The 24,149-nt window shown below is 40.6% G+C and overlaps 1 protein-coding gene and 1 pseudogene across 1 annotated transcript; both read left to right on the top strand.

The window, feature by feature from the left end:
* Positions 1 to 9,389: 9,389 nt before the first annotated feature.
* On the top strand, positions 9,390 to 24,048 carry LOC6043091. The gene is given in 23 exon segments (XM_038251045.1): positions 9,390 to 9,767; positions 10,011 to 10,374; positions 10,432 to 10,588; positions 10,642 to 10,914; positions 10,967 to 11,215; positions 11,271 to 11,595; positions 13,462 to 13,623; positions 15,779 to 15,985; positions 16,238 to 16,476; positions 16,539 to 16,600; positions 16,658 to 16,814; positions 16,868 to 17,140; positions 17,192 to 17,453; positions 17,496 to 17,819; positions 19,689 to 19,850; positions 21,991 to 22,209; positions 22,462 to 22,713; positions 22,716 to 22,824; positions 22,882 to 23,038; positions 23,092 to 23,364; positions 23,416 to 23,518; positions 23,521 to 23,663; positions 23,719 to 24,048. Coding segments are annotated over 23 exon segments (5,007 nt in total). The 5' UTR covers positions 9,390 to 9,562.
* On the top strand, positions 15,711 to 17,886 carry LOC119768092 (annotated as a pseudogene).
* Positions 24,049 to 24,149: the final 101 nt, after the last annotated feature.

Genomic DNA, 24,149 nt, shown 5'->3' with positions numbered 1-24,149 from the left:
GCAACCTTCCATCGGATGAGGAAGTAAAATGTCGGTCCCGGCCTTGGTTGTTAGGCCGTTAAGTCATTCCAGGTGTAGTCTCCATGCCATAAGTACAAACAACACACCAAACCAAGCCTACTCCGGTGGAATCGCTGGCGGCGGTTGGACTCGCAATCCAAAGGTCGTCAGTTCAAACACTGGGGTGGAAGGTTCCTTGGAGTAAAAAGAGGTTTAGTTTCTCTCCCCATTCAAGCCTTCGGACTCCTAGGTTCGAGCAGAAACTTGCTATAGAGACCACAAAAGATCCGGGGGTCGTTAATGTGGATGGTTTGATTTTGATACTATTGCTATCCTGTGGAACATCCTATCTTTCTACAGCAGTTAAATAACTCCATGATACTTATACGTAGCCCGCGTGTGAGCTGACTGTAAAGTGATTTCATTGAATGTTTACCGCTTCAAGAGTCATGTCTCATTAGCCAACCCCTTCGGCCCGAGTCCCACCGGAACGAAATCCGCTGACCATAAATCGAAACAACAAAAAAATCACCCACCAGGAAAACGAAGCCACTTTTTAATTACCAATCCCCTGTGCGCGTGAGTTCAATCCCCGGAGGCAGCGGCTGGACGCCATCTTGACGGGTGCCATTTTGATTGATTTTTCAATTAACTTTCTTTATCTCGAGCTCGAACGTGTGTGTGTGTTCAACCACGGGCAGACAAAACCAGAGATCGACAGAGAAAAGATGAAGAAAAAGAAGAAAGATGAGGTGGTGTCTATTAAATTCCTCTCGACACAGTGTCGGCATCTCCGAGAAAGAGCTTGATTCTTGTGATCTTTGCCGTGATTCGCAAGCCGCGATTTGTGGCTAGTCACAGGCCTGATTGTGAGCCGTTAATGATTGAGGTGGGTTTTTTTTTCTCTTTTTCATAATTAGACATAATGTAGAAGCGCTCGGGCGGAATTGTACCAATTAAAATCATGCCGTGAGCGAAATGTAATCGATTACGAACCACAAGAAGGTTCAGTGAAGTCAACGGATGTTATGAAAGTGTGTTGTAATGTAATTGTATTGTATTTTAGCTTTCTAATTTTGACTTTTGGTCAATTTTGTAGTAGTAAACGAATTTCAAAATTTCCCATTATTTCACACGTTTAAAAAACTGTGCTTTCCATTCATCAGCCCCAGTCTCATCTCATCTCATTTTGGCAGCAAATTAACTCGTTTGATTCCTCTGCCAGATAGCGAAGCACCCCTTAACAGCCTCACACAACACGAAACATTCCGACCGAAACTCAACTCATCAGTCGAGTGTTCGGTCCCAACGTGATGAATAAATCATAATAACATATTCGATGCTTGTGTGCTCTCTTATACTAACTGACATTTTGGTGGTTACGAGAAAATCGACTTTTTAACTTTGAATTACTGTTTCTGGGAAACTGTTCGACAAACAATTGTCCTAATAATTTTAAAGTATGCTCCTGATATAACTTAAAGACATGGTAAAATATGAAAACTTTTGAAATTCAAAAAAAAATTTGGCAGAGATATTACGAAAAAAATCATGCTTGCAATTAGCACAAGTGTGTCTTGAACAGTGATTTGTATGAGTTAGCACAAACGTGCACAGGGCAATTTTTGCAGTTGAGCTAAAATGCTTCTTCGATGGCAGAGTCGTGTATACTTCCAACGTGGCACTTGGTACAAAAGTGCGCAGAGTCATTTTATTGTTAAAATAGTAGTTATTGCTTGTTTCAATGTTTTTGCGTAGTAACTTTGAATTGTTGCTAGTTAAGAAACATTTTCTCAACAAAATTTTTTAATAGACTTGTTTATCATTAAATTTATTGTGAAAATTGCAGTTTTTGAGAGCAACTACCGTTAAACCATGAATTTTATTTAAAAAAACTTAGTGAATTGTGAGGATTCATAAATATAAGTATGATAATCCATGAAATAGCTTCAATAAGACCAACTATGACGAAAACCGAATAGTTCTACGCTTACAAACAGAAGAAAATGATTTTGTAATAACTTTGAGCTAGTTTATTTTATTTCCCTCATGTCATACGACCTTTTTAGAAATGCAAGATATCCAGGACACAAACCATAGAACTGTTATGGTAGATTGCAGTTAGAACAAGTGTGTCTATTGCAATGAATTCTTAGTTTGTATCGAATAGAACAAAAGTGCTCCAAAAAAATCAATACTTAGTCTTTGAACATGGACGACCCCTACAGTTGTGCCAAGTGTGCACAACTACGTGAATGATGTTGTTACGTGTTTTTTTGGTTTGGACGACCCCTGCAGTTGTGCTAAGTTTGCACAACTTCTTGAAGGGTGTTTGAGTTGGATATTTGGGTAAGGCTAAGTTTGAGATTGGTTAGTGGATGTTATTGTTACGTAGTTTTTTTATTGGACGACCCCTGCAATTGTGCTAAGTGTGCACAGCTACTTGGAGGGTGTTTAAATTGAATATTTGGGTAAGGCTAAGTGTGAGATTGGTTAGTGGCTGATTTTGTTACGTAGTTTTTTGGATTGGACGACCCCTGCAGTTGTTCTAAGTTTGCACAACTTCTTTAAGGGTGTTTGAGTTGGATATTTGAGTTAGGTTAAGTGTGCCATTGGTTAGTGGATGTTGTTGTTACGTAGTTTTTTGAATTGGACGACCCCTGCAATTGTGCTAAGTGTGCACAACAAGAGTTCCCAAATGAACCGGTTAGGCGAGGTTCACCTATTGGTTCGGCTTAAACCTCCCTTTGTGGTTCAATCCTGGTTCAGTGAACCATTAACCATTCGTTACACCGTGACATTCGTTACACCGTGACATTCGTTAGACCGCAACATACGTTTCACCGTAAAATTCGTTACACTGCAACATTCGTTACACCGCAACATTCGTTACACCGTAACATTCTTTACACCGTAACATTCTTTACACCGTAACATTCGTTACACCATAACATTCGTTACACCGTAACATTCGTTACACCGTAACATCCGTTAAACCGTAACATTTGTTACACCGTAACATTTGTTACACCGTAACATTTGTTACACCGTAACATTTGTTACACCGTAACATTTGTTACACCGTAACATTTGTTACACCGTAACATTCGTTACACCGTAACATTCGTTACACCGTAACATTCGTTACACCGTAACATTCGTTACACCGTAACATTCGTTACACCGTAATATTCGTTACACCGTAACATTCGTTACACCGTAACATTCGATACACCGTAACATTCGTTACACCGCAACATTCGTTACACCGTAACATTCGTTACACCGTAACATTTGTTACACCGTAACATTCGTTACACCGTAACATTCGTTACACCATAACATTTGTTACCCCGCATCATTCGTTACACCGTAACATCCGTTACACCGTAACATTCGTTAAACCGTAACATTCGTTACACCGCAACCTTTGATACACCGTAACATTCGTTACACCGTAACATTCGTTACACCGTAACATTCGTTACACCGTAACATTCGTTACACCGCAACATTCGTTACACCGTAACATTCGTTACACCGTAACATTCGTTACACCATAACATTTGTTACCCCGCATCATTCGTTACACCGTAACATCCGTTACACCGTAACATTCGTTAAACCGTAACATTCGTTACACCGCAACCTTTGATACACCGTAACATTCGTTACACCGTAACATTCGTTACACCGTAACATTCGTTACACCGTAACATTCGTTACACCGTAGTATGATTACACTGCATCATTCGTTACATCGTAACATTCGTTACACCGTAGTATAATTACACCGCATCATTCGTTACACCGTAACATTCGTTACTCCGTAACATTCGTTACACCGTAACATTCGTTACACCGTAACATTCGTTACACCGCAGTATGGTTACACCGTAAAATTGTTATACCGCAACATTCGTTGCATCGTAGCATTCTTTACAGCGTGACATTCGTTACACCGTAATACACCGCAATTAAAACATTTTTCAAGTCTTTGTGCACACTTAGCAAAACTGCAGGGGTCGTCCAATAAAAAAACGTAACAACATCATCCATTCACCAATAACACACTTAGCCTAACTCAAATATCCAATTCAAAAACCCCCCAAGTAGTTGTGCACACTTAGCACAACTGCAAGGGTCATCCATTAAAGAAAACTACGTAACAATAACATCCACTAATTAATCTCACACTTAGCCTAACCCAAATATCCAATTTAAAACATTTTAAGCCGTTGTGCACACTTAGAACAACTGCAGGGGTCGTCAAATCCAAAAAACTACGTAACAACAACATCCACTCACCAATATCACACTTAGCCTAACTCAAATATCCAATTCAAAACCCCGCAAATAGTTGTGCACACTTAGCACAACTGCAGGGGTCGTCCATTAAAAAAACTACGTAACAATAACATCTACCTACCAATGTTACACTTAGGGTCATCCAATTAAAAAAACTCTGCCACTAAATAATTATTTGACACACTTCGTCTAACTTACAACTTCTTCACGTATCCAAATGTGCACACTTGTGCTAATTGCCTTCAAAATAGTGCTCCATAATATTGCTCGAACTAGTAAGGACACCTGGCAATTTACCATAATATTATAGTGTAATCGTATTTTTATGGATTTGCGTATTTTCAAAAGGTCAAGCCATGATGAAAAATAAGAGAGCACATCCATGATGCGTTCGAAAATGTCAGTTAGTACAAATGGTTGCAGGGCGATATCTTCGCGTAGGAAACGAATTTTTCAGATCTCTTAGAAGCGTTTTGTAGGGAATTTAATTAGCTAAAAGATGGCATCATTAACTCATTTTGGCCCAAAAGTCAGTTAGTACATCAGAGCACAGAGGCATCGATATCTTTATCTTTCCCCGATATGATTGAAGCTGCCAACAACTTTTTTTCTGGAAACGACTTTCCTCTCACATTTCACCGAAAACCTCGGACTTGAATCCGATCTTCTTTGCATGTCCTCTCTACTCTCCAATCAGAGCCGGAGGTTGATTTGCAACTCCCAACTCCTCTTTGAGATTCTGCCGATCGCCAGCGCTGGCACGTAACTTGTAATTAAGTTATTGCGATTTTCTCTCTCTCTCTACCTTAGTTGCTAACCCCTTTCATCTGGAGTTGCTTCTCTACCCCAAATAAAGAAGTGATTGAAGCGGAAACCCTCTCCGCCCTGCTCTTCTGTAAGGGAGGATTCTCCTCCTCCGTAGTTCGATGATTACAAGCTTCGCTCCTTTTTCGCAAAAATCTTGGTATGCCAAAGTCGTGTTCCCGTCGTGCCCACGGCGCTTTTTTTCGCAACGTCCATGCGGCGTCGGCTCATAGCCGTAGGCGCAAGAATAGGTCTTGGCGAAAGAGACTGGACTTTGGAGGTGGAAGGTAAGCGAAGAAAGACACACACTTGGGTGGGAGAGAGACAGCGGTTGAAACTTGATCTAACAACTTTATTTTTCATTTCTGTAATGTCTAAATAATTTAGCGAATCGTTGCGTTGGATCTTTCTTCGGGAAATACTGAGGAGAAGTTTTGCCAACGGGATAAGAATTGGGCAGAAACTGAACCCAGATAGATAGAATAGATGCAATACACTCAACCCCCGATGGTTGGTCACTTTTCCATTTGACACTTTTTTAGTTTGTACCCCGTTGGTTGGTCAAAGTCAAACTAAAAAGTGACAAACTGTCACTTTTTGCACGGCGCTCACGCACACTATCAAAATAACCGTATAATAGTGTGTGTGTCAAACTAAAAAGTGACCCCGTTCTTTTGACAACAGTTGGTTTCAAACCATCGGGGTTTGAGTGTAGTGATGAAGGAGGAAACGTTACAATCTGAAGTCATCGCAACATCGAGCAGTACCTAACTAGTATGATCATTTTGAAATATCAATATGGATGAAATACAGTTCAGACACTGTCAGAGGAAGTTGGCGCCAAAATTTCATTTCTGATTACCAAATTTTGGGTCGTCGAGCTCAAATATAACAAAAATTGTACCAATTCGAACTGATTATGTGTATTCCATTATGGCCAAATTGTTATTGATAAATTGGCTATTATGTTCTGACTGCTGTTTCGAGAAATACACGATTTTGCGTTTTGGTTTATATTTACTTCAAATTCACTTAAATTTAAGAAGTAAACTCGTAACACATTTCGTGTCGTTTCAGCCAATAACAAAGATTGGTTAAGACTCTTTCCTTTCATATAAATATAACAATTGAAATAAACGGTAAGAACGGTTTTTGACGTTAAATTAGAATTTCTAAAATGCAATTTCAAAAAAACAATGGCAAGATAAATCACAAAACAAGGACAAACATTTTTCAAAAACATAAAAATTATAAAAATAGATTGCAATTAGTTGCTTAGTCCATAGACTTTTGTTTAGAACTTGAAAATTAAAGCGATGATCTATGGAGTGACTTACATCAGATGATGTATTTTCTTTGCATGAAACTGTATGAAATAGATAATTTCCGTGGCAAAACTGTGCAGTTCGCTTAGAAAATACTCAGTGAAATATTTTTTTAATGAAAAAAAAACAATTGGAAAAAAAAACAATCAAAATTATTGATAAATGTATAGGAGTGCCAGATATTTTAAGTAGAAATGGTAGTGTTAGTCCATAAGAAACACTTTGAATAAAATGCAAACCTTGTTCAACCGTCTATAATAGGTTCCGTTTTCCTGCTCGCAAAATACCAACTTATGTAGACTCAAAAAAAGATTTTAAGATTTTGTTTAACGATTAGACATCTTTTTCAAACCTTTTGAAAAAAAAACTTAACTTCTTAAATACAATGATAAATTAAAATAAGTTAGAAAATTTGTAACTCTTTCACTATAATTGTTTTGAAAAGGGTCATCGAATGTATTCCGCTTTATTCTTTTACTGTTAACTGTAATGAAATCAAGTATTAAAATTCTGAAAATGTTGTTTTTTTGAGAATGTTTTATCAATTTTCGTAAAACTTTTGAAGCAGTGGCTGTGTACAATAAAAATTTCCACATCGCATAAAATAGCTAACGTAAACATTGTAAATATTTTTCGAAGTTTACTTCGCAATTTTTTGTATCTTAAACTTTGTAGTGGCCATCTCTATGACCAAAAAAACCATTTTGTGTCATTGGTTCACCATCGGTTGAGTTGATCCACTTAGACCAATTAATTTATTTTTTTCATTACATTCCATTTTTTTTTTTTTGACAGTTGATGAATTAAGTTTTTTGTATTTCGGCCGTTGCAAATATTTCCCCACCTTCAAAATCAGGGGGCAAACATAATATTGTTTACGAAAAACTTCAAAATTCTTCTGAAAATAGAAGTCTACTCGAATGAAAACAATTTGAAATGCAGTTTTCTGCAATTAAAATTACATAAAGCATGTTTGGGATCGATTAAAACTATTTAGCTTTTATTATATATTTAGATGTGAAGTATCGTAAAAAGTTTTTTCTCTGACAAAAAAAAATTAAAATAGGGGGCATGGGGTGAATAAATTAAATCAGGAAAAAAGGAAAGAAGACCCATGGGGTAAAACGGGTTATTGCAAATGATCCTATACTAGCATTATTTGATTCTTGTTCCGATTTTGCATGCATAGTAGAAATAAGTTTACGAAATTCCAACAATAAATGCTATTAAAAGGAGTAAAATTAGCTAAAATCGTAAAAATGGCCCGTAGGGCGAAATGGGTCACTCCAAACGATTCCAAAATATCGCCATTGCTAATTTTACTTTAAAATAAGTTTAAAGATATCCTTTAAATGTTAATATGATTAACTTGTAGAGTGAAAATCCAGAAAATTCTAATTATTGGGACAAATGGGGCAAAACAGGCCCTTTCCCGTCATTTCCGGTGAGTTTTTTATGCGCCAATCGATTCCTGAGATTTTTTGCATAAGAAAAACTATTTTCAGAAGAAAAAACAGGGCACCAATGCATTGGTTCATCCAAACATCTATACAAATTTGACAGCTGTCCATACAAAACCTGTACCTAAATATTCAGAAGTCTGTATCTTAAGAACGGAATTTTCAGCAAAGGCTAACAGAATTTAGCAGTACTCACAATTTAAAAAAAAAAACATTTTTTGGGAAACGTTGAAAAAAAAATCGAAAACAAAATTTTAGATTATTATTAGATGCAAAATTTTAAATTTTCTAAAGTTAGTCTTCAATTTAAAATTGAGACTATATTTTTATCAAAAAGATCAGAACACTTCACAAATATTTAATTTTTACATTCAAAATTGGATCAAAAGTTGCTAAAATATCGGCATTGAATGCAAAAAAAATGTTGAGTACATTTAGAGTGATAACAAAAAAACTCATATTTCCTATTTATTTTTCGTTTTGTGGCCTTTTTTTCTTTTTTAACTTATTAAGCAAATTTATAAGAAATTTTCCGAATTTTCCGAAAAAAAATATTTTCAGGCTTGCGTTACCATGGTTACTATTGAAAAAGAAAAGAGCACCATTTTTACAAAAATCAAACTCAACGAAGTATATCTTGAAATTAATATCAAAATTTCTGTAAAGTACTTTTTCATTTCAAATCTGATTTTGGATCTAAAAATGTTTTTATTAAATCGTTGTTTTTCGAAGATCCTCAATTTTGTTTTGTCTTTTTTTTCAAAAAATTGGCAACACTACCAAATTGTTTTTGCCCTTGTTGGGTCAAGTTGTATTGTTATTTCTCTAAAAATATTTCAAAATGGTCATAAATAAGGCTTGTCTGCAATTACATTTTTGTGCTGTAAATGAATATTGTTCTATTTTTTAAATTGTCCTTACTTGTTCAAATTGATCTGAAATTCCCTTCTCAAGATATAGATTTTATAAAGATTAGATACCATTTTTGTGTGGACTGCTTTTCAATTTATATGGAAATTTTTATAGGGGAGAGTTTGACGATTGTTCATGCTCCGTACAAAAGGGTTTTTTTGTAAGCACCAGAAACTAATTTTCTTTAAAATTTACAATTCAACTCATAAACACTTTCAACCAGCACTGTGAAACGGCTGAATCACTCTCAAAGCTCTGATAGCCAAATATAGAAAACACCTGATAAACTCAACCAATACCTAAGCAAAACATTTCATTCAATAAACCTTCAACGCACGCCACAACTACCATCTTCAAAATACATCCGTCAAAAAATCTTCATAAATACACCAATATTAAACAGCAACAAACAAATCTAGCATGATATCTAACAAACACGTACGCATGCACGCATGAATACCCCCAAAAACCAACAGCCAAAAATATTGAAAATCATCTAAACACCTCCCGCGATCACAACCACCAAACCGCGAACTCACGCGTCGCGGCGCACCCACCAAAACATCTCAAAACTACGCGCTAACTTCATTCAGCAGTGGTCGTGAGGTGCGCGCGAGCTATTTCCAAATAAGTCCAAATAGATACACAATCCAGCGTGATAACAGCCCTGGTGTGATAACAGGTCACCTTTTTTCGATTAGAGAAGAAATTTTGTCAAATTGAGTTTAGAGTTGAAGCTGAACACAACCAGAAATGCTCCAAAGTGTCGTCAAGTTGCAGGCATGTCGTTCAACGGCAGCTACGAGTCAGGTGTTGGCACGTTTTCGGTCCGTTCAGGCTCAACCGGTGTCGTCGACCTCGGAAGGTCACGGTGAAGTCGAGTACGCTAATGCCCTGCCGTACAGCAAGATTCCACGACCGAGCTTCCTGCAGATGATGGTCGGTTTCGCACCTGGAGGTAAGTAAGGGTTGTACAAGTCACAAGTGAGGGTGGTGGAACTAATAGTCAAGCGCTACGCGTGACCTTGAATAGAATTGACTTGATGCGCAGTTCACTAGGAAGAAAACAAAGCAGATGTTTGGTCATGTAGATGTGGTGAAGATCATAAAGATAGTTGGACACTACTAAGTCGTCTAGTTGATTTTGGTTTACCTGTCTGACAAAACCGGAAATTACAAGATCTAATCAAGCCACCAACAGGTCGTTACAACAACCTCACCTTCCCGGATCTGCATCGCAGCTTTCGACGGGATTACGGTGACATCATGGTCATGCCGGGACAGTTTGGCCGTAAGGATATGGTGATGACATTCCAGCCGGACGACTTCAAGAAGCTGTTCCGCACCGAGGGACAGTGGCCCAACGGGATCACGCTGGACACCTTCGTGCACTACCGGAAGAACGTGCGACCGGAGGTGTTCAAGGGAATGGGAGGGCTGGTGAACGAGCAAGGGGAGAACTGGCAAAGCTTTCGAACGATCGTTAATCCGGTGATGATGCAGCCGAAGACGATTCAGCTGTACGTTGATAAGCTGGACGAGATCGCGAGAGAGTTCATGGGAATGTATGAAGGTATAGTTTAGATCTTTGAGCTAACTTGTTAACACCAGGTTTTCAACAGAATTGGAGAAATACGCGATGAGAAGAATGAGACGCCAGCTGACTTCAGTCAGTGGTTGAATCGATGGGCTTTGGAGACGGTTGGAGTCTTAGCTTTGGACACCCGGTTGGGAGTGCTAGGAAAGGATATTTCCGCGGATACCAAGAGCATCATGACGGTATCGGGTTTACATGAATTGCTAGGATTTCTTGCTAAAATCACAAATTTCAGAATATCCGAGAGTTCTTCGAGCTGTCCTACCACTTGGACATCTTACCATCGATCTGGCGATACTACAAGACACCAACGTTCAAACGCCTCATGACTGTATTGGATGAACTCACGAGAATAATTATGGCCAAGGTAGACGAAGCTGTGATCCGGCTGGACAAGAATCCGAGCCAAAACAGTGACAGCCAAAGTGTGCTGGAGAAGCTGCTGAAGGTGAATCGCGATGTAGCGGTTGTGATGGCGTTCGATATGCTGCTGGCTGGAGTTGATACGGTGGGATCAGTTTGGATGCAAACTGTCGTATACTGAATTGATCTTCTTTCAGACCTCCTCCGCAACATCCGGTATTCTGTACTGCTTGGCAAAGCACCCGGAGAAGCAGGCAAAGTTGCGGGAAGAACTACGAGCGATCCTCCCGAATAAGGACTCCCCGTTGACGCCGGAAAACATGAAGAACCTACCGTATCTTCGAGCGTGCATCAAGGAAGGTCTTCGGATGTACCCTCCGGTAGCTGGAAATGTGCGCCAAGCTGGGAAAGACATTGTCCTACAGGGTTATCAAATTCCCAAGGGGGTAAGCAGTTCAAGTACGATCAAGATCTTTAAGTAACTCAATGAAACATTAACAGACGGACGTCGCCATGGCTTCGATGATCCTGCACAGCGGAGAAGAGTACTTCGAGCGGGGTAACGAGTTCCTACCGGAACGATGGCTCAAGGAAACTTCAGGATGTCCCAGCGGTAAGGACGTACATCCGTTCCTGTTCCTGCCGTTCGGGTTTGGTCCGCGGACTTGCGTGGGTCGTCGAATGGCCATGCTGGAGATGGAAATGCTGGTAGCACGAGTTACGCGGCAATTTGAGTACCGGTGGAACTATGACGAGCTGAGGATTCTGAGCACGCTGGTGCTGATTCCGGAGAACGAGATGAAGTTTGAGATGGTGGAAGTGGATAGTTAAGAAATTGTCTTTTGAATTCCAAAATTTATGTTATAAATAAAACAAAATCTTTAAAACTATTAGTTTTTACACAGTTTTAGCTTCAGTCCAGTATTTGATGTTTGTTACGTTTTATTTTCGATCCAACAGTAATTTTTCGTTATCTAATCTAATCTAATCTAATCGAACACAAGCGCAGCCAGTCCGAAGAAAGCATCCTGGAAGAACTTGGGGTTAGATTACGCCCCAAGTTCTTTCTTGTCAATATTAATTATTGCAGTACACTTGAGTAACCCCGAAGATGTGTTGCATAAATTAAAGCGGCCAAGCCTACTGCGTTGCATTAACCGCAGAGACAGATTCTGTGAACGGAGCACATTTCACAGAATCTACAGGGAGGAAGGATGCGTGGACATATCGTACCAAACGCTCCTGTTTACAGTTTCATATGTGTTTTGTATAATGTGTTAAGTGTAAAATATAGTGTGGTTATATAATCAATTAAATATAATAATGCAATATAATGATCATTTAATAAAATCCCTTCACCTATATATAATAACCACGCACCCAAGCACACAAACAGCGACACAAAAGAAATGGAAATGAGCATGCTAAAACAAGACAGCGCGTCCCCGTGGTCAGCGCACTAATCACAGCGACACAAAAGAGACGGAAAATAACACGTTAAAGCAGGACTGCGCGTCCCCACAGGCACCGCACTAATTTTTCGTTATGTTTAAATTCTTGACCTGGAGCACAGTTTATACTAACAGGCTATCGTAACCAATAAAACAACAAATTACAATTACAAAAATAACAATTCGATCAAATAACTTCTAATTTATTACCTTTTTATTTTCAAAAATAAGACGACAAACCTTAGGTAGAGAATTTCTCAGCGTAATTTAATTAAATAAATTGTTATGCTAGTCAGCGCGCAACGTGTTTATTGCAGAAACCGGAGATCCCTCACGCCTGATAGAGATCCTCCCAGCAGTGAGCAACTCCCCGTAGGGCACGACGACCACGATGGCAAAGGTAATTACACGGCCTCCGGTAGCTCCCTGCTGAACAGAGAGTGCTGCAGTTGCAGTACTCTTCACGTGCTGCTCGACGTTGCTTTGGCTGTAATTAAATAATTATGGAACTTAAATGCACCTCATTATTAGCTACATTTTATAACATCATTTGCGCTGGGGTGCGCCACCTCAGGTCTTATGAGGTGATAAACAGCCGTTGGTCGTGTCTAACTATCAACTTCGGTCATCTGGAAGCGCAGCTCGTTCTTCGGAATGTTGACCAACGCGCTCAAGATGTGCAGCTCGCCATAGTTCCAGCGGTACTCAAATTGGCGCGTAACTCTCGCCACAATCATCTCCATCTCCATCATGGCCATCCGGCGTCCGATGCACATCCGAGGTCCAAATCCAAATGGGAGGAAGAGGAACGGATTCGCAGTTTTGCCGCTGGGACAACCTTCGGTGTCCTTGAGCCACCGCTCCGGGAGGAACCCTTGCCGCGGGCAAAGTGCTGATCTTCTTGGTAGAGGACTACCGATGCCATACCGACGTCGGTCTGGAAAAGTAAACTTCTTAGTATAGATTTTAAGGAAGATATAAGTCGTGAACGCACCCCCTTAGGAACCCGATAACCCTGAAGAACGAGATCTTTCCCAGCTGCCCGCAGATTACCAACAGCCGGAGGATACAGCCGAAGACCTTCCTTGATGCAAGCTTTCAAATACGGTAGATTCTTCATGTTATCCGGCGTCAAAGGGGAGTCTTTCTTCGGAAGAATGGACCTCAGCTCTTCTCGCAACCTTGCTTGTTTCTCTGGGTTTTTCGCCAAGCAGTACAAAACGCCAGTTGATCCTGAGGAGGTTGTATCGACGCCAGCCAGCAACATATCGAATACCATTACGAGTGCGACGTTACGATCAACTTTCAGCAGTTTCTCAAGGACGCTTTGCTGCTCACTAGACAGAGTTGGATTCTTCTCCAGTCGGACTACAGCCGCGTCAACGTGGGACATGATGATCCTGGTCAGTTCGTCGAAGATTGTCATCAGACGCTTAAACGCTGGTGTTTTGTAGTACTTCCAGATTGAAGGTAGAATGTCCAGTTGGTAGGTCAGTTCGAACATCTCCCGGATGTACTGTTATCATAGAGTAATTAGCTAATGTTCTCACATGTCGACCATTATACCTACCGTCACCATGCTGCTTGTATCAGCTGAGAGATCCTTCTGCAATGCTCCCAGTCTCGTATCCAAAGCCAGCACTCCAATCGATTCCAGTGCCCATCGGTTCAACCACTGATTGAAGTCACCTGGAAGTTCATTCTTCTCATCGCGCAGTTCACCAATTCTGCAAGAGGTACCATTCGATTTTTTTTTTCTAATTTTACTTTAAAATAAGTTTAAAGATATCCTATAAATGTTAATATGATTAACTTGTAGAGTGTCAAGAAAATTCTAATTATTGGGACAATTTGGGGCAAAATAGGCCCTTTCCCGTCATTTCGCGTGAGTTTGCTATGCACCAATCGATTCCTGAGATTTTTTTACATAAGAAAAACTATTTTTCAGAAGAAAAGAACAGCGCACCAATGCATTGGTTCATCCAAACAACATCCAAACATCCATACAAATTTGACAGCTGTCCATACAAAACCTGTACCTAAATATTCAGAAATCTGTATCTTGAAAACGGAATTTTCAACAAAGTCAAACAGAATGTAGCAGTACTGACAATATTCAAAAAAAACATTTTTTGGGAAACGTTGAAAACAAAATTTTAAATGAAATTCTTTATTTTACATCAGGAGTCATTTTCTAAAGTTAGTCTTCAATTTAAAATTAAGACTATATTTTTATCAGAAAAGTCCGAACACTTCACAAATATTTTATTTTTTACATTCAAAATTGGATCAATAGTTGCTAAAATATCGGCATTGAATGCAAAAAAATGTTGAGTACATTTAGAGTGATAACCAAAAATACTCATATTTCCCATTTATTTTTCGATTTGTGGCCTTTTTTTAACTTATTAGACAAATTTATAGGAAATTTTCCGAATTTTCGGAAAAAAAATATGTTCAGGCTTGCGTAACCATGGTACTATTGAAAAAAAAGAAAAGTGCACCATTATTACAAAAATCAAACTCAACGAAGTATATCTTGAAATTAATATCAAAACTTCTGTAAAGTACTTTTTCATTTCAAATCTGATTTTGGATGTAAAAATGTTTTTATTAAATTGTTGTTTTTCAAAGACCTTCATTTTTTTTCAAAAAATTGGCAACACTACCAAATTGTTTTTGCCCTTGCTGGGTCAAGTTGATTTATTAATTCTCAAAAAAAATATTTCAAAAGGTCATAAATAAGGCTTGTCTGCAATTACATTTTTGTGCTGTAAATGAATATTGTTCTATTTTTTTTTTAAATTGTCCTTACTTGTTCAAATTGATCTGAAATTCCCTTCTCAAGATATAGATTTTATAAAGATTAGATACTATTTTTGTGTGGACTGCTTTTCAATTTATATGGAAATTTGTATAGGGGAGAGTTTGGCGATTGTTCATGCTCCGTACAAAAAGGGGTTTTTTTGTAAGGACCAGAAACAAATTTTCTTTAAAATTTACAATTCAACTCATAAACACTTTCAACCAGCACTGTGAAACGGCTGAATCACTCTCAAAGCTCTGATAGCCAAATATAGAAAACACCTGATAAACTCAACCAATACCTAAGCAAAACATTTCATTCAATAAACCTTCAACGCACGCCACAACTACCATCTTCAAAATACATCCGACAAAAAATCTTCATAAATACACCAATATTAAACAGCAACAAACAAATCTAGCATGATATCTAACAAACACGTACGCATGCACGCATGAATACCCCCAAAAACCAACAGCCAAAAATATTGAAAATCATCTAAACACCTCCCGCGATCACAACCACCAAACCGCGAACTCACGCGTCGCGGCGCACCCACCAAAACATCTCAAAACTACGCGCTAACTTCATTCAGCAGTGGTCGTGAGGTGCGCGCGAGCTATTTCCAAATAAGTCCAAATAGATACACAATCCAGCGTGATAACAGCCCTGGTGTGATAACAGGTCACCTTTCTCGATGAGAGAAGAAATTTTGTCAAATTGAGTTTAGAGTTGAAGCTGAACACAACCAGAAATGCTCCAAAGTGTCGTCAAGTTGCAGGCATGTCGTTCAACGGCAGCTACGAGCCAGGTGTTGGCTCGTTTTCGGTCCGTTCAGGCTCAACCGGTGTCGTCGACCTCGGAAGGTCACGGTGAAGTCGAGTACACGAATGCCCTACCGTACAGCAAGATTCCACGACCGAGCTTCCTGCAGATGATGGTCGGTTTCGCACCTGGAGGTAAGTGGGGCATGTTGTACAAGTGAGGATGGTGGAACTAATAGTCAAGCGCTACGCGTGACCTTGAACAGAATTGACTAAATTGATTTGATGCGTGAGCTGCGCAGTTCACTAGGAAGAAAACAAAGCAGATGTTTGGTTAGTATATCTGGTGAAGATCATAAAGATAGTCGTCTGGTTGATTTTAGTCTACCTGACTTTAAGGTGACCGACAAAACCATAAATTACAAGTTCTAATCAAGCCACCAACAGGTCGTTACAACAACCTCACCTTCCCGGATCTGCATCGCAGCTTTCGACGGGATTACGGTGACATCATGGTCATGCCGGGACAGTTTGGCCGTAAGGATATGGTGATGACATTCCAGCCGGACGACTTCAAGAAGCTGTTCCGCACCGAGGGACAGTGGCCCAACCGGATCGCGCTGGACACCTTCGTGCACTACCGGAAGAACGTGCGACCGGAGGTGTTCAAGGGAATGGGAGGGCTGGTGAACGAGCAAGGGAGAACTGGCAAAGCTTTCGAACGATCGTTAATCCGGTAATGATGCAGCCAAAGACGATTCAGCTGTACGTTGATAAGCTGGACGAGATCGCGAGAGAGTTCATGGGAATGTATGAAGGTATAGTTTAGATCTTTGAGCTAACTTGTTAACACCAGGTTTTCAACAGAATTGGAGAAATACGCGATGAGAAGAATGAGACGCCAGCTGACTTCAGTCAGTGGTTGAATCGATGGGCTTTGGAGACGGTTGGAGTCTTAGCTTTGGACACCCGGTTGGGAGTGCTAGGAAAGGATATTTCTGCGGATACCAAGAGCATCATGACGGTATCGGGTTTACATGAATTGCTAGGATTTCTTGCTAAAATCACAAATTTCAGAATATCCGAGAGTTCTTCGAGCTGTCCTACCACTTGGACATCTTACCATCGATCTGGCGATACTACAAGACACCAACGTTCAAACGCCTCATGACTGTATTGGATGAACTCACGAGAATAATTATGGCCAAGGTAGACGAAGCTGTGATCCGGCTGGACAAGAATCCGAGCCAAGACAGTGACAGCCAAAGTGTGCTGGAGAAACTGCTAAAGGTCAATCGCGATGTAGCGGTTGTGATGGCGTTCGATATGCTGCTGGCTGGAGTTGATACGGTGGGATCGTTCAATATCTACAGAGTTCATACTAAATACATCTTCTTTCAGACCTCCTCCGCAACATCCGGTATTCTGTACTGCTTAGCAAAGAACCCGGAGAAGCAGGCAAAGTTGCGGGAAGAACTACGAGCGATCCTCCCGAATAAGGACTCCCCGTTGACGCCGGAAAACATGAAGAACCTACCGTATCTTCGAGCGTGCATCAAGGAAGGTCTTCGGATGTACCCTCCGGTAGCTGGAAATGTGCGCCAAGCTGGGAAGGACATCGTCCTACAGGGTTACCAAATTCCCAAGGGGGTAAGCAGTTCAAGTACGATCAAGATCTTCAAGTAACTCAATGCAACCTTAACAGACGGACGTTGCCATGGCTTCGATGATCCTGCACAGCGGAGAAGAGTACTTCGAGCGGGTAACGAGTTCCTGCCGGAACGATGGCTCAAGGAAACTTCAGGATGTCCCAGCGGTAAGGACGTACATCCGTTCCTGTTCCTGCCGTTCGGGTTTGGTCCGCGGACTTGCGTGGGTCGTCGAATGGCCATGCTGGAGATGGAGATGCTGGTAGCACGAATTACGCGGCAATTTGAGTACCGGTGGAACTATGACGAGCTGAGGATTCTGAGCACGCTGGTGCTGATTCCGGAGAACGAGATGAAGTTTGAGATGGTGGAAGTGGATAGTTAAGAAATTGTCTTTTGAATTCCAAAATTTATGTTATAAATAAAACAAAATCTTTAAAACTATTAGTTTTTACACAGTTTTAGCTTCAGTCCAGTATTTGATGTTTGTTACGTTTTATTTTCGATCCAACAGTAATTTTTCGTTATCTAATCTAATCTAATCTAATCTAATCGAACACAAGCGCAGCCAGTCCGAAGAAAGCATCCTGGAAGAACTTGGGGTTAGATTACGCCCCAAGTTCTTTCTTGTCAATATTAATTATTGCAGTACACTTGAGTAACCCCGAAGATGTGTTGCATAAATTAAAGCGGCCAAGCCTACTGCGTTGCATTAACCGCAGAGACAGATTCTGTGAACGGAGCACATTTCACAGAATCTACAGGGAGGAAGGATGCGTGGACATATCGTACCAAACGCTCCTGTTTACAGTTTCATATGTGTTTTGTATAATGTGTTAAGTGTAAAATATAGTGTGGTTATATAATCAATTAAATATAATAATGCAATATAATGATCATTTAATAAAATCCCTTCACCTATATATAATAACCACGCACCCAATTACACAAACAGCGACACAAAAGAAATGAAAATGAGCATGCTAAAACAAGACAGCGCGTCCCCGTGGTCAGCGCACTAATCACAGCGACACAAAAGAGACGGAAAATAACACGTTAAAGCAGGACTGCGCGTCCCCACAGGCACCGCACTAATTTTTCGTTATGTTTAAATTCTTGACCTGGAGCACAGTTTATACTAACAGGCTATCGTAACCAATAAAACAACAAATTACAATTACAAAAATAACAATTCGATCAAATAACTTCTAATTTATTACCTTTTTATTTTCAAAAATAAGACGACAAACCTTAGGTAGAGAATTTCTCAGCGTAATTTAATTAAATAAATTGTTATGCTAGTCAGCGCGCAACGTGTTTATTGCAGAAACCGGAGATCCCTCACGCCTGATAGAGATCCTCCCAGCAGTGAGCAACTCCCCGTAGGGCACGACGACCACGATGGCAAAGGTAATTACACGGCCTCCGGTAGCTCCCTGCTGAACAGAGAGTGCTGCAGTTGCAGTACTCTTCACGTGCTGCTCGACGTTGCTTTGGCTGTAATTAAATAATTATGGAACTTAAATGCACCTCATTATTAGCTACATTTTATAACATCATTTGCGCTGGGGTGCGCCACCTCAGGTCTTATGAGGTGATAAACAGCTGTTGGTCGTGTCTAACTATCAACTTCGGTCATCTGGAAGCGCAGCTCGTTCTTCGGAATGTTGACCAACGCGCTCAAGATGTGCAGCTCGCCATAGTTCCAGCGGTACTCAAATTGGCGCGTAACTCTCGCCACAATCATCTCCATCTCCATCATGGCCATCCGGCGTCCGATGCACATCCGAGGTCCAAATCCAAATGGGAGGAAGAGGAACGGATTCGCAGTTTTGCCGCTGGGACAACCTTCGGTGTCCTTGAGCCACCGCTCCGGGAGGAACCCTTGCCGCGGGCAAAGTGCTGATCTTCTTGGTAGAGGACTACCGATGCCATACCGACGTCGGTCTGGAAAAGTAAACTTCTTAGTATAGATTTTAAGGAAGATATAAGTCGTGAACGCACCCCTTAGGAACCCGATAACCCTGAAGAACGAGATCTTTCCCAGCTGCCCGCAGATTACCAACAGCCGGAGGATACAGCCGAAGACCTTCCTTGATGCAAGCTTTCAAATACGGTAGATTCTTCATGTTATCCGGCGTCAAAGGGAGTCTTTCTTCGGAAGAATGGACCTCAGCTCTTCTCGCAACCTTGCTTGTTTCTCTGGGTTTTTCGCCAAGCAGTACAAAACGCCAGTTGATCCTGAGGAGGTTGTATCGACGCCAGCCAGCAACATATCGAATACCATTACGAGTGCGACGTTACGATCAACTTTCAGCAGTTTCTCAAGGACGCTTTGCTGCTCACTAGACAGAGTTGGATTCTTCTCCAGTCGGACTACAGCCGCGTCAACGTGGGACATGATGATCCTGGTCAGTTCGTCGAAGATTGTCATCAGACGCTTAAACGCTGGTGTTTTGTAGTACTTCCAGATTGAAGGTAGAATGTCCAGTTGGTAGGTCAGTTCGAACATCTCCCGGATGTACTGTTATCATAGAGTAATTAGCTAATGTTCTCACATGTCGACCATTATACCTACCGTCACCATGCTGCTTGTATCAGCTGAGAGATCCTTCTGCAATGCTCCCAGTCTCGTATCCAAAGCCAGCACTCCAATCGATTCCAGTGCCCATCGGTTCAACCACTGATTGAAGTCACCTGGAAGTTCATTCTTCTCATCGCGCAGTTCACCAATTCTGCAAGAGGTACCATTCGATTTTTTTTTTCTAATTTTACTTTAAAATAAGTTTAAAGATATCCTATAAATGTTAATATGATTAACTTGTAGAGTGTCAAGAAAATTCTAATTATTGGGACAATTTGGGGCAAAATAGGCCCTTTCCCGTCATTTCGCGTGAGTTTGCTATGCACCAATCGATTCCTGAGATTTTTTTACATAAGAAAAACTATTTTTCAGAAGAAAAGAACAGCGCACCAATGCATTGGTTCATCCAAACAACATCCAAACATCCATACAAATTTGACAGCTGTCCATACAAAACCTGTACCTAAATATTCAGAAATCTGTATCTTGAGAACGGAATTTTCAACAAAGTCAAACAGAATGTAGCAGTACTGACAATATTCAAAAAAAAAACATTTTTTGGGAAACGTTGAAAACAAAATTTTAAATGAAATTCTTTATTTTACATCAGGAGTCATTTTCTAAAGTTAGTCTTCAATTTAAAATTAAGACTATATTTTTATCAGAAAAGTCCGAACACTTCACAAATATTTTATTTTTTACATTCAAAATTGGATCAATAGTTGCTAAAATATCGGCATTGAATGCAAAAAAATGTTGAGTACATTTAGAGTGATAACCAAAAATACTCATATTTCCCATTTATTTTTCGATTTGTGGCCTTTTTTTAACTTATTAGACAAATTTATAGGAAATTTTCCGAATTTTCGGAAAAAAAATATGTTCAGGCTTGCGTAACCATGGTACTATTGAAAAAAAAGAAAAGTGCACCATTATTACAAAAATCAAACTCAACGAAGTATATCTTGAAATTAATATCAAAACTTCTGTAAAGTACTTTTTCATTTCAAATCTGATTTTGGATGTAAAAATGTTTTTATTAAATTGTTGTTTTTCAAAGACCTTCATTTTTTTTCAAAAAATTGGCAACACTACCAAATTGTTTTTGCCCTTGCTGGGTCAAGTTGATTTATTAATTCTCAAAAAAAATATTTCAAAAAGGTCATAAATAAGGCTTGTCTGCAATTACATTTTTGTGCTGTAAATGAATATTGTTCTATTTTTTTTAAATTGTCCTTACTTGTTCAAATTGATCTGAAATTCCCTTCTCAAGATATAGATTTTATAAAGATTAGATACTATTTTTGTGTGGACTGCTTTTCAATTTATATGGAAATTTGTATAGGGGAGAGTTTGGCGATTGTTCATGCTCCGTACAAAAGGGGTTTTTGTAAGGACCAGAAACAAATTTTCTTTAAAATTTACAATTCAACTCATAAACACTTTCAACCAGCACTGTGAAACGGCTGAATCACTCTCAAAGCTCTGATAGCCAAATATAGAAAACACCTGATAAACTCAACCAATACCTAAGCAAAACATTTCATTCAATAAACCTTCAACGCACGCCACAACTACCATCTTCAAAATACATCCGACAAAAATCTTCATAAATACACCAATATTAAACAGCAACAAACAAATCTAGCATGATATCTAACAAACACGTACGCATGCACGCATGAATACCCCCAAAAACCAACAGCCAAAAATATTGAAAATCATCTAAACACCTCCCGCGATCACAACCACCAAACCGCGAACTCACGCGTCGCGGCGCACCCACCAAAACATCTCAAAACTACGCGCTAACTTCATTCAGCAGTGGTCGTGAGGTGCGCGCGAGCTATTTCCAAATAAGTCCAAATAGATACACAATCCAGCGTGATAACAGCCCTGGTGTGATAACAGGTCACCTTTCTCGATGAGAGAAGAAATTTTGTCAAATTGAGTTTAGAGTTGAAGCTGAACACAACCAGAAATGCTCCAAAGTGTCGTCAAGTTGCAGGCATGTCGTTCAACGGCAGCTACGAGCCAGGTGTTGGCTCGTTTTCGGTCCGTTCAGGCTCAACCGGTGTCGTCGACCTCGGAAGGTCACGGTGAAGTCGAGTACACGAATGCCCTACCGTACAGCAAGATTCCACGACCGAGCTTCCTGCAGATGATGGTCGGTTTCGCACCTGGAGGTAAGTGGGGCATGTTGTACAAGTGAGGATGGTGGAACTAATAGTCAAGCGCTACGCGTGACCTTGAACAGAATTGACTAAATTGATTTGATGCGTGAGCTGCGCAGTTCACTAGGAAGAAAACAAAGCAGATGTTTGGTTAGTATATCTGGTGAAGATCATAAAGATAGTCGTCTGGTTGATTTTAGTCTACCTGACTTTAAGGTGACCGACAAAACCATAAATTACAAGTTCTAATCAAGCCACCAACAGGTCGTTACAACAACCTCACCTTCCCGGATCTGCATCGCAGCTTTCGACGGGATTACGGTGACATCATGGTCATGCCGGGACAGTTTGGCCGTAAGGATATGGTGATGACATTCCAGCCGGACGACTTCAAGAAGCTGTTCCGCACCGAGGGACAGTGGCCCAACCGGATCGCGCTGGACACCTTCGTGCACTACCGGAAGAACGTGCGACCGGAGGTGTTCAAGGGAATGGGAGGGCTGGTGAACGAGCAAGGGAGAACTGGCAAAGCTTTCGAACGATCGTTAATCCGGTAATGATGCAGCCAAAGACGATTCAGCTGTACGTTGATAAGCTGGACGAGATCGCGAGAGAGTTCATGGGAATGTATGAAGGTATAGTTTAGATCTTTGAGCTAACTTGTTAACACCAGGTTTTCAACAGAATTGGAGAAATACGCGATGAGAAGAATGAGACGCCAGCTGACTTCAGTCAGTGGTTGAATCGATGGGCTTTGGAGACGGTTGGAGCCTTAGCTTTGGACACCCGGTTGGGAGTGCTAGGAAAGGATATTTCTGCGGATACCAAGAGCATCATGACGGTATCGGGTTTACATGAATTGCTAGGATTTCTTGCTAAAATCACAAATTTCAGAATATCCGAGAGTTCTTCGAGCTGTCCTACCACTTGGACATCTTACCATCGATCTGGCGATACTACAAGACACCAACGTTCAAACGCCTCATGACTGTATTGGATGAACTCACGAGAATAATTATGGCCAAGGTAGACGAAGCTGTGATCCGGCTGGACAAGAATCCGAGCCAAGACAGTGACAGCCAAAGTGTGCTGGAGAAACTGCTAAAGGTCAATCGCGATGTAGCGGTTGTGATGGCGTTCGATATGCTGCTGGCTGGAGTTGATACGGTGGGATCGTTCAATATCTACAGAGTTCATACTAAATACATCTTCTTTCAGACCTCCTCCGCAACATCCGGTATTCTGTACTGCTTAGCAAAGAACCCGGAGAAGCAGGCAAAGTTGCGGGAAGAACTACGAGCGATCCTCCCGAATAAGGACTCCCGTTGACGCCGGAAAACATGAAGAACCTACCGTATCTTCGAGCGTGCATCAAGGAAGGTCTTCGGATGTACCCTCCGGTAGCTGGAAATGTGCGCCAAGCTGGGAAGGACATCGTCCTACAGGGTTACCAAATTCCCAAGGGGGTAAGCAGTTCAAGTACGATCAAGATCTTCAAGTAACTCAATGCAACCTTAACAGACGGACGTTGCCATGGCTTCGATGATCCTGCACAGCGGAGAAGAGTACTTCGAGCGGGGTAACGAGTTCCTGCCGGAACGATGGCTCAAGGAAACTTCAGGATGTCCCAGCGGTAAGGACGTACATCCGTTCCTGTTCCTGCCGTTCGGGTTTGGTCCGCGGACTTGCGTGGGTCGTCGAATGGCCATGCTGGAGATGGAGATGCTGGTAGCACGAATTACGCGGCAATTTGAGTACCGGTGGAACTATGACGAGCTGAGGATTCTGAGCACGCTGGTGCTGATTCCGGAGAACGAGATGAAGTTTGAGATGGTGGAAGTGGATAGTTAAGAAATTGTCTTTTGAATTCCAAAATTTATGTTATAAATAAAACAAAATCTTTAAAACTATTAGTTTTTACACAGTTTTAGCTTCAGTCCAGTATTTGATGT

Source organism: Culex quinquefasciatus, chromosome 2 (genome assembly GCF_015732765.1).
Source record: "Culex quinquefasciatus strain JHB chromosome 2, VPISU_Cqui_1.0_pri_paternal, whole genome shotgun sequence".
Lineage (NCBI taxonomy): Eukaryota > Metazoa > Arthropoda > Insecta > Diptera > Culicidae > Culex > Culex quinquefasciatus.
This window is presented reverse-complemented; position numbering and strand designations above follow the sequence as displayed.